The following is an 11,176-nucleotide window of genomic DNA, read 5'->3' as shown; positions in this document are numbered from 1 at the left end:
TCAAAGTCCAGTAAGCATGACTTTACTTACTGGCACTCATTTGAAGCTCATGAAATTGTTTTATAGTTTTTACAAGATAACAGCAAGCGTTACAGCACCCAGCTCATTCAGTTTTATCTCATATATTTGGTAACAGGTTGAATTGTTGCGACGTTGTATGAACATGAGTGTTAATGATATAAACGGATTGACTGTTGTGATTATGCTAATAAGGCAATAAATAACACTATTAGTAAGCTCTTGTTTTATGAAATAGATCCAGTGAACAGAAGGGATTGGGTATACTTACTGGAAAACTAAATATCACTTCCAACAAACCAAGGAGAAGTGGCCACACTACAGATTACTGGAGGCAAAGGTTACGTCCTCCTAATTGAAGGACATACATTAACTGACTTCATCATAGATTTCATATAATTTAAACATGACCATTAAAAATACATATTAAATGTTTTTTATTATGAATTTAAGAGTATCTACCCAACGACTCCCTGATGCTTCAGTTATAACCTTTAAAAGTATAAAAAAAATATCAGTGATTTGCCAACACCAGACTTACAGCCACTGAGAGTACAGACAGTAACCCACCGTAAATGGCAGCTGCCCCTTCTTTTAGCACACAGTGTTCATAGCTTTCAAAGTCTACCTCTCTGACTGCACACACGTGGTCAACGCGGCAGTCGCTGTCACACTGTGTCAGGTCATAGCTGACAGAGTTAAAGTCATAGTACTTCTGTAGATAGTAGCGGTCATTAGCGATGCGATCCAGAGCCTTATGCATGGAAGACGGTGAAGCGTCTGGGACTCTGAAGCTCTCTGTGAAGCGATACTCCTTTTCCCAGCATTCCCCCGCTGCATTTGCATAAGTCAGGTTCAGGTAATAGGTCACCACATCCTGAGTGTTTTTGAACAAAACAGAAACAAAAACCATGAAAAGGTTAAGCAAGAGTGTTGAGCTTGTAAAGCCTTTAAAACATTTGTTATATTGCAGCATAAAAAGGGTTCCAAAAGATTCTGAAAAGAAGTTACACAGTTACATCTTTGACTTACTTTGACCAGAAGTGTTTGGGTGTCATATTCAAAGACACGAATCCCAGGGTTGTTGGCTCCATCCACGACTCCAGGAAGTGTAGTCTTCCACGGCGTGACACCAGGGCTGAGGAACATTGCACTGACAGGAGAGCCTACAAAGACAAGAGGTCCAATTCCTCTTATTACCAACATCTCATAAGCCATAGTGTAATGTTGATTCCCTAATTTAAGAAACGTTGTTCAGCACAGTCACAAGATTAAACAGTAAAACTCAGACATTGGTGGAAATTAAAGTCTAAGCTTACCCGCTGAGTCATAGAACATCCTGAAGGTATCAGTATGATGATGGCCGAAGAACTGTCCAAGTACAACTGAGTGATGTTTCTGAATTAAACCTAAGTACTGTTTGTTGAATTTAGCTGTGAACCAGGGTTTACTTCTCTTCTTCTCAAAGAAACCGGGGGGAACGTGGCCAATGATGTACACCTGTGCAGACAAACAGTTGTAGATTTAGCAAACAGTATTGCAATTGATCTATTAGCAAGGCCGGATGCAGATTTAGGAAGTGTCTCCATGACATTATTGCTCTTAGAGGGGATGTAAATAGAAAGTTTTCATCCTGTTTACCCTGGTAACCAGCCCAAAAGAAAAGAGGGATAGGCAGCCGTTACACAAGAAAAGATTTACAGTACTGCCCATCTGGCATCATAGATGGATTTAGACGAGATGCTTTGCCTTTTCTTTGTTGGTGGCCGCTTCTGTAAGAACTTGGTCTGCCCAGCTAAACTGGTCCGCTGGGTCGTCCAGGTTCTCAGTCTGTTTGTTCTGGTCATAGTAGAGATTAGTATTGAGGACCAGCATCCTAAAACCGGTTCGATTCAGAAGCCTTTCAGTATAATATCCACCTTTGGGAAGCAAAGAAATATACAAGGAAATGCATGAAAAAAGTAGTAGAGTGTGTTGACTTGATAAGCATAAACAAAATAAATCTTTTAGTACCAAAGGAGTCTCTGCTGACCTTTTTTAAATGTTCTTTGGGATTCTGGATCCAGCCAATCCGTCCACATTTCTGCTATTCTCTCATACATGTGGTTTGGGGCTGCAGGAAGTTGGCTCTTAGGGTGGTAGTCATGGTTACCCAAGGCAGAATATATTTTAGTGCCTAAGGAAGTATCAGTTATCCAAATATTTTGTTATTAAAATAAAATATTAGCTTAAAATATTGGAGGCATTATAAATGCTTAAGGAAACAGTATATGTTAATATAAAATATTAGTAACAATATAATATTTTATATTAGCTTATAATTTTCCCTTAAGCGCCTATAATTCCCCTTCACCTCACACTTACTTGGAAACACTTGATTCAGGATGTGGGTAAGGTTGCTTATAATTCGGAGCACTGCTTCTTCTCCCAGATCCTCATTGGGTACATGCGGTGTATCATCTCTGATAAGAAATACAAAAATGTACTATAGAGATGGGAAACTGGTCAATAGTTTCTTGAACAAAACATGCACATACACTTGTGCCAGTTAGATTTGGATTTCTTAATTAATCAATCAGCCTTATGCGTCAACCCACCCTGTCCATACAATGAAATCCGGGTCTGGTAGAATATCCTTCATTGCATACACAGACGAGTTGATTAGGTGCCATGGTGAGTCACAAACATAGTCGCCAAAAGCCCCTGCATTGGCTGCAGGACGTTTGCCACTTGATGCGCACACAAGTTCAGGATTATCTGTCAGCTTGTATGTTGGGTCCAAGTGCTGATCCGTGATGTGCCAGAAGGTTCCTGGATAAAAACGATGCGTAATTGCGCGCATGAAGTTCCTGCACTATAAGAATGTTTTTGTATTTTTTCTATAAAAAAAAAAAGTTATTTTGGGCACATACCTGACAAAGCAAATGTGTCTTTAAACAACAGACAAGACAGGAGCAGCCTTACTGTGGACATGTCAAAGTCTTTGAAGAAAACAAACAGCTGGCAAAAATCACGTCCAGGAGGTTTGAGAGGTAAGTCTATAAAGGGCAAAGCAAGATAAGAAAGCAATTGATGACGCGTGTTTGGCCTAAAGGTGGTCCGCACAAATGAGGAACTTTATATTGTATTCCATGTTGTTGTGGCAGCTGTAATCAGGTGGAGGCCTCAAAATACCATAAAAGGCATTACAAATAAACGAATCCGGGAACGTCAGTGCAGAATCACTTGATAGGAACTATTTTTATGTGCATGGGCAATAAATGAAATAACAGCGTCTACTCCTAAATGGCCCCACAATAGATATTAATGCATGTTTTGATTCTATTCATGTTAAACTGCAAATACAATATTTATTTGACTAATAGCCCATCTAAAGAAACACCCATTTGGAGGTTGTGGCATTCTGCTGCATTCAAGTGCTGCTCGGATGGTCCAATTATCCGAGTTGAAAGTCATTTTCCTACTTAGAGTAGGCCCATTATAACAACAGCACAAAACAGCGTCGAAGTGTGAATGTCTATGTTACAACTTATATTAGATTAAAAAGCGTGATGTGCAATACGAGAAATAATAATAATACAAAAAAACCATGTCCCTCCACCTCATTTGATGACGATTCTGATGTCAGGTCGGGCACTTAATTCTTTTCCGAGTTGGTTCCATAGACTGTTGGTTCCGACTTGAGCAGGTGTTCATGTGCTTTTTGCAATTTGGAAACTCGTTTTTCCGATGTGTTCGACACTACATGAATGCAGCATTAATAAATGGCTAAAGGCTTGTATGTTGCCTTCAGGTGATGCTTGTTCCTCCAAAACGCGAACGCAAAGCTTGTAATATAGCAACTTGCGAGGTGGTTTATGTTTAACTGCTGTTAAATTACTATTAATAACTAATAAAGGAGTAAGATGTTCAGTACTGAATAGTCTATATATTTTAGATTTGGCTACAAATATTTCAAACATACATGTTCATGCCATTATCATCATTATCTACGCGTAAAACTTTCCTGCTAAGAGATATACGATACTACTATAACACTATTAAAAGAGGACTGCACCTTTTTTTGCAAATTGGGTTCAACTAAATAGATCTATGTTCATTTATATCAAACATCTTGATATGATGCGAATGCAGCAACTTTCTTCGTAAGTGTACCCCCGAGTAATATCTATCAGGTTGTCCAGTTCTAACTAGAACCGACCAGAGCAATACATTCAACCAGATGTGGGCTACAAAGACAATCATTGTATCTTAGGGGGCCTCACTCAAAAGTTTGGGGTACAAATGTTTGCTATACAGTTACTATTTCAATTCACCATGAGCGAAAAGTATGCCTGACAAGCACAGAGTAGGGCTCAAAATGGATCATGACGTCTGCGTTGGCTTCGCGGGACTTCTGCTACGCGCATGCGTTATACCTTGAGTTTGGCGCGCGGGACTATCCAAGGAAGACGTCAACACCAACAACGTGCAGCTGTTATCCTTGTTTCATTGTCAGAAGCAGTTTATATTTTTTTTATTTAACTGAATTATTAACGAGCTGCACATAATGTGGAATCAGGGTGAGTCTAGTCTCTGCACTGTTCTGCTCTAAGGGTGGTTTTGTATTCTTGTTCACTTTGCCCAGCTTAGGCTAACATTAGCTTGACTGCAGAGTTTGCCTTGCTCTGTTATTGTGTCGACAAAACATTTTTGGTCGTCTTAACTGTTGATACCCTTTTCGTTCTTTCAGGAGGGTTCAATGCAACGAGTACGGTCGGAGGGTACACGCAGTCTCCTGGAGGATTTGCATCGCCGTCCCTGTCCCAGGGAGGAGACAAGAAAGGGGTTTGTAATACAACCTTACCCAAGAGCTTCATACAAAAAAAACCCTTTCATAATAAACAATAACCCTGTGCTGATCAATTTTGATCAATTAACAGTATCATAGATTAGATTCATATTTGAGTCGTTTACGTATTAATCTGTGTCAAACCAAACCTCTCCAACTGTGCACACATATTCCTTTGAGTCCTCAAACTGTGTGTTTATTTGCAGAGAACTCGTGCAAACCAGATTATCCCCTGCACGGTATCTCAGCTGATGTCTGCAGCTCAGGCTGATGAGGCCTTCAGAGTGGGAGATGTGGAAGTTGCTCAGGTAATCTAAAGAAGAGCTGAGACTTTATTCAGAACACAACCAATAAACATTGTTCAGTGGTGCATTTTTTGTTATTATTAAAGTCCTCTGCTGTAAAAAAAAAAAGGGGGGGGGGGGCATGACATGAACAATGTGTATCACAGCTCAGCAGAGCTTTTAAGCGCCTGTGATGTCATATAAGTCAGTAATCAACCAACTGATTCATCAGCAGATAAAAGTGGTCTTTATTTATTTCTTATTTGTGGAAATCACTCATTCTTTTTTTTCTTTTTCTTTTTTTTAACAAAATGACTTGAAACACGAGTTAATTTTCATCAGAGATGTGCATTTTGTTTTATCTAACGATGAAGTGATCTGCTTATAGCATTTTTATCCAACTAACAGACACATCTGATGGCTTTACATTTACAATGGTATGAAAAGTACGATTGGGATATCATGATTCGAAAGTTAAAACAACTAAATGTTTGGTATTTTATTTAAATCACGTGGATGTTTTTGAATAATCTATTTTGGGGAAGTCAAAATGCTTCCGCACCTCAATTTTAAAGAAATGGTGGTACTTCCTCAATTTTAAAATTTCGCTCTACAGCTGCTGACGTTCACTATATTATTGTGATTCTTTTTTTCTGAGTTTAAATCTTGACACATCTGAATCAATTTGTCACGATTTTCATCCCTATTTAATATTAAAATTTCTTTTTCTTTTGATTCAAAGGTGACCATCTTGGGCGTTATCCGGAGCACAGACAAATCCATGACCAACATCCAGTACAAGGTGGATGACATGACCGGCGCCCCCATGGATGTGAAGCAGTGGGTGGACACGGAGGTCAGTGCTTCGACCTGTGCACATATAGTACATACAGGGTCTGAAACTCACACCTGCTAAATGCAGCTAGATTTAAAAAAAAATGTTTTACCCAAAAGTCATCAAGACTCTGCCATGAGTATTAAACACGGTTTATGTATCTGCCTGAATCTACTTGTCCCTGCTCCTCTCTCTGCTGTTGTGACTGAGAACACTGACACTCCAACAAAACATTTGTGCGCACAGGCACGCACACACTGGAGCGCCTGCCACCACGCACGGCATCAGCCCGCAGTCTGTGGTTCAGACCGAGTCCCTCTCTCTGTGTCTGCTCACACGATAACAAGGTCCTGTCTCAGTCTGTGAACGTCTCCACTCAGACTCTGTTAAACAGCTCTGAGTTAGAAACACTGTGTGCACGCTGAATGCAGTCAGAGAGTCACGTCTAATAATGAACTTGCTGATTATATAAAGAGTCGAATGTTGTCAAAAATTAATGCAAGAGAGAACTTTTAGTGGAATAATAATGTATTCTCTGATGGAGTTTTAAATCTGTTATGTGGGGAAGGGGGGTTCAGACAGGAGCAGGAGGAGTCTGAGGACTTTTTAAAAAATAAAGGCCAGCAAATATATTTTTTAGATTTCTCAGTTTCCTGATCTGATAAATCGATTCAATCTGTGACTTAAATCTGGACAGAACAGAACATAACTCTTTCTCAGTTGAATGGACTGTAACTGATGTGTATGCAACACTAAAACACAATGTTATTTTAGCGGGGGGGGGAAATATGTTTGGCCTGTGATTATTTTCATCTACCTGCCGCTTTGACCGGTGAGTGAAACGGTTAATTTTGGACCCTGAACACATTTAAGCTTCAAGGTCAGTCAAGACGGCAGACTGGCTCATTAGTATTTTAAAATGTGAAATGCCTTACTGCAGGTGGTTTCCTCTTCAAATGATATCGCATGGTGATGGTAAACAGTCATTAATAACTTTCTCACCACTATAGTCACTCTTTGAATTTCACTTCTCAGTTTGAGCTTTATCAACAAGAGGCCATTTTGGTTCACACGCACATCATATTAACGAATGCTGAAAATAAAGATGTCTGCAAAAAGACTGCAGATTCACAGTAAGACTGTGAGATCAAGTCCACTGTGTGACTTGGGTTCATTCCACATAAGCTCGTGCAAAAAGCTTCTTTAAAGTTGCATCACTTGTTGTTGTTCACTTTCTTTTGAGCACTTGAAGTCTTTTGCTAACGCTCGTGTTCTGTACAGGACCCCGGTGTGGACAGCACTGTCCTGCCTCCAGGCACATATGTCAAAGTCTCCGGCAATCTGCGCTCCTTTCAGGTGAGTTCTCTGACCTGAAGTCCTCTTCTACCCAGGAACAGCTCAGAACAGTTCCCCTGGAACGTTGTTTAAAAACTTTCACATTGTAAATACAGAAACGTTTCCCCCTCCTCAGGAGGATGTGCACAGCAGCCATGTGTTTAAAATCGTCTGTGAGTCTTTCTGAGGGTGTATGTGTCTTTGACTTCCTGTCTCAACAGAACCACAGATCCGTCGTGGCGTTTAGCGTCCGGCCTCTGGAGGACATGAATGAGATCACCTCACACATGCTGGAGGTGGTGCAAGCTCACATGGCGCTCAACAAATCCCACACCATGGTAGGAAATGTTTAGCAGCATTAAACGTCGAGTTGAAACGCCAAGCGTGAGGTGTGATTCTGTTGTCCTGTTTGAAGTACGGCGGCCGGATTCACAAAACCTTCTTCAGAAAAAAAAAACGTCATAAGTGCTGGTTTCTTCTTTAACTTCAAAAGTTAAGAAGATTTGATATTCACGAATAAAAAAATCTCATTTATGAGAAAAAAGGTTCTTAAATTTCTTTCTAATTTTAACGTTCAGATCACAATAAACTTGTACAACAGAGTGAAAAGGTAAGCCTCTAAATTCATTCAAACACGTCTTAGACGAACCTTTTGGATTTTCAGTTTTACCAAACGTGCCTTAACTTTTATTGTTCATTTTAGCCACCTTTATTTTCGGTGTAAGACTGGTGTAATGCTCATTAGAAAGTTTGGAAATAACATTTCAGTCCTCGAGTGAATGATTTCACCACAGTACACACACACTGTAGGTTTATTATGTAGAGCTCTGCAGTGTCAGAGATGTTCTTGCATAAGAAAATAAAGAAGTCAAGAATTACATGTCAGAACATTCTAAAGAACTTCCCACATTTTTTTTCTGAAGAATCTTCTGAAGTTTTTTTCTGAAGAAAATGTGTGTGAATCCGGCTCCTGATCAGATAAGTAGTGGGAGTAACATCCTCACTATGTTGATAAACTCACCTCCTTCGAGTTCATGTCTGGTAACCAAAATCGACAGCTTCTTTGAAACCTGATGTGACGTTTTCTTCTTGCACGCAGTTGACACATTGTCATAACGACGTTTTATCACTTTTCTAAATGTGATGCGTCATCACCACTTGGTTTGTCTTTCAGCCCGCTGTTGGAGGAGGGATGAACAGCAACGTCACAGCCATGTCTCGAGCTGACACAGGAAGCACAGGAGGGAGCTATGGAGGCGCCGTGGAGATGAACAACGGGCTGAGCCCAAATCAGAACCAGGTGAGCGTGTGGTTCATGTCTGGACTGAACTGAGTGAGGGTCCTCAAACTCACGTCAAAGTGTACAACAAACTTCACAAAGCGAAGTACAAGACGTGAATGGATCAGGGAGAGTTCTGAATTCCCGACAAAGTGAACTCACACGACCTTGAAATACACTTCAAAGTGTTGCCGGTGTTCTATTAAATATTGCTACCATGCAGCTCTGTGCGGTGCAGAGAGCATCATTTGAAAGGGCCTTCTGTTTATAGAGAAATGCTTCCACATAAACTTTCCATAATGGTTTCATTACAGCCTATAAACACATGCTTCCTGTTTGCTTAAAGGGCACATGCAGCGATGAGGTGGTGTTTTTGACATTCTGAACCAGGAAGGATTATTCCATCTTTAATAATGGAGTATTGAAAGATGCTCCCTGTTATCTGATGACACACACACACACACACACACACACACACACACACACACACACACACACACACACAGGGTGAGTTCATGTTGTGACATAGACACAGAAAAGAAACAGAAACTATTAAAGCTCACACGTTTGTCACATCCATTTATCAGCGTGTGGAAATGTGCCGGATGAACACCAAATACGGGAAAGGAGCCGCGCCTCGATCGTGATCTTTCCTAACAGCCGTGGACTGTGAGAAAACACATGAACCTTGTGTTGCATACTGTCTAACTTCCTTATTTGTTTCCTAGTATGAAGTACTAGGAAATAATCAACTGAGAACAAGAAGAAATTCTTTTGAAGGATGCTCTTTCATGACGTGTTGTGTTTGTTGTTTTCTGTGTCCAGGTGCTGTGTTTGATTAAGAGCTGTCCAGACGCACAGGGCATCAGCATCCAGGAGCTCAAGCAGAGACTGAGTGGCATCAGTGTGGCTGTCATAAAGTAAGATGTGTTCTGTAAAAAAAAAAGAAAAAGATAACAAAGCATTCGATCATTTGTCCATTCAGCCTCCTCTCAAAGTTAGTTTAACTTTGGTTTCATTTCTCTTTTTCATGTGACTCTGAGTCACATTAAGCTGGCTTAACCACAGACATCATCAGGACACCGTTTGTTCATGTTCAGAGTTCCTTTATCTGAAAGCACTCAGTCTAACATTAACTGGTGCATGAAAGGAAGGCTCATCTCTATGTACATGTGTCGAAGATAAGGGGTCCGCAGGGAGAAACCCACGAGCGCTCTCCAGGAAACCAATCTGCTCTGTGTATTTAAGTTGTCAGGATGACCAATGAGAGGATGTGTGAAACCTGCAGTCTGTGGTGAATGTTAAACACCTCAGAGGGACGTATTTCTGCTTTTGAAGCCTCAGAAAAGCATAGATGCTCACTATGCTCACACCTCTCCTTTTATTTCACACACCGTCTTTTATTTATTTATTTATTTTTAATCTTTTTGGTCCGACGTCGTCCACTTTCACGAATACAGTTTACTCTGTGTAATAATTCCTTAAATTTTAGTGTTTCCTACACATACACACACACAAGTACATTCACTTTCCTTGTCCTATGTTGGAGCCTGTTTGAGGATTCAGTTGATAGTAGAGTTGTGTCCTCTGAATAGTTATTAATGTCAGTATTGAACTTCCTCTGTCAACCTCACACATCTCTGCAGAACAACGACACAGTATGAGAATCGTCTTTACTTAGTTAGAAAACTTGAAACGTCCGTTTTACTATTTTCTTATTCACATTTTTTTGTTCAAATTGAATGAGTTAAAAAGTTAGCACAATTGGAAATAAAACAACTCTTTTGTTCTCTTTCAGGCAAGCAGTCGATTTCCTCAGCAATGAAGGGCACATCTTTTCTACCATTGATGAAGACCATTACAAATCAACTGACAACGATGAATAAATCTCCTTAGCACCTGTCGGGTTATCTTTTGTTTGTTTTTTTGATTATATAGATTTTTATAGCACAAAGCTAACTGATACTACGTTATAGCTGAGTGAAAGACCTGCAAGTGGTCTCGCTTTAGTTTCTGTGGTCAGTGTGGCTAACGTTTGGTGGGGTTAACACGTCCTGCGTCCCTGAAGACACTTCAGCCACTCTTGAATCCCAAAGGTGGTGCAGTTAGAGAAAGAGTTGTTGACAGTGTCTGAACAAGTACTCTGCATTTCCCCCTTTTCTTTCTAAAGCGTTTTGTACTTTTAAAACATTTGGAACACAAGCACTCAGTTTCACTATTGTCTCTGTAATAAAAAAAAAAATACAGAAACCTAAAGGACATCTTCTGTTTCAGATACACTTTGAATAACACCACACTAAAGTCCATGAGCCGAGTGTGGAACTATTCAATCCCTTTGTATTTAGAAAAGCTCTACATCGCCTACAATGCCATGATAGAAACAAATACGCAAATGTGTTCAGGTTTAAACAATAGAAATGGCTCATCGACATTTACACCACAAACCACAAACTGAAGTGTAGCTTCAGTCTTTTGGTCACACTGATATGTTAAGTTTCAGTTTGTGTACATTCAGCTGTGTTTCTGCTTCAGTTTATCATGCCTGATCATATTTGTATAATCTCATAATAAACTGAATGAAGCTACTCTTTTGG

General features: G+C 40.0%; 2 protein-coding genes across 2 annotated transcripts; one reads left to right on the top strand and one right to left on the bottom strand.

The window, feature by feature from the left end:
• On the bottom strand, positions 1–3,413 carry smpdl3b (sphingomyelin phosphodiesterase acid like 3B). Its single transcript, XM_079343675.1, has 8 exons — positions 2,931–3,413; positions 2,616–2,829; positions 2,383–2,480; positions 2,051–2,194; positions 1,768–1,937; positions 1,338–1,518; positions 1,051–1,184; positions 1–895 (listed from the first exon to the last, which is right to left on the bottom strand). The coding sequence occupies exons 1-8, from the start codon at positions 2,989–2,991 to the stop codon at positions 533–535; spliced, it is 1,365 nt and encodes a 454-aa protein (XP_079199801.1). The 5' UTR covers positions 2,992–3,413; the 3' UTR covers positions 1–532.
• Positions 3,414–4,423: 1,010 nt separating this feature from the next.
• Positions 4,424–10,838, top strand: rpa2 (replication protein A2). The gene is made up of 9 exons (XM_079344257.1): positions 4,424–4,580; positions 4,751–4,845; positions 5,056–5,157; positions 5,876–5,989; positions 7,250–7,324; positions 7,525–7,641; positions 8,478–8,603; positions 9,408–9,502; positions 10,381–10,838. The coding sequence occupies exons 1-9, from the start codon at positions 4,568–4,570 to the stop codon at positions 10,466–10,468; spliced, it is 825 nt and encodes a 274-aa protein (XP_079200383.1). The 5' UTR covers positions 4,424–4,567; the 3' UTR covers positions 10,469–10,838.
• The last annotated feature ends 338 nt before the right edge of the window (positions 10,839–11,176 follow it).

The sequence above is a fragment of the Symphodus melops genome, assembly GCF_947650265.1.
Source record: "Symphodus melops genome assembly, chromosome: 5".
Taxonomy (NCBI): domain Eukaryota; kingdom Metazoa; phylum Chordata; class Actinopteri; order Labriformes; family Labridae; genus Symphodus; species Symphodus melops.
Note: the sequence above shows the minus strand (reverse complement) of the source record. Positions and strands in the feature narration are given on the sequence as shown.

Bases quoted from the DNA above. Each gene is read 5' to 3' on its own strand.
- smpdl3b (XM_079343675.1), bottom strand. From the start codon at position 2,991: ATGTCCACAGTAAGGCTGCTCCTGTCTTGTCTGTTGTTTAAAGACACA. The intron at 1,938-2,050 runs GTCAGCAGAGAC...TGCTTCCCAAAG, and splicing joins CCAAAGAACATTTAAAAAAG to GTGGATATTATACTGAAAGG. The intron at 896-1,050 runs GTAAGTCAAAGA...AAAAACACTCAG, and splicing joins CCCAAACACTTCTGGTCAAA to GATGTGGTGACCTATTACCT.
- rpa2 (XM_079344257.1), top strand. The intron at 5,158-5,875 runs GTAATCTAAAGA...TTTGATTCAAAG, and splicing joins GAGATGTGGAAGTTGCTCAG to GTGACCATCTTGGGCGTTAT. The intron at 8,604-9,407 runs GTGAGCGTGTGG...TTCTGTGTCCAG, and splicing joins TGAGCCCAAATCAGAACCAG to GTGCTGTGTTTGATTAAGAG.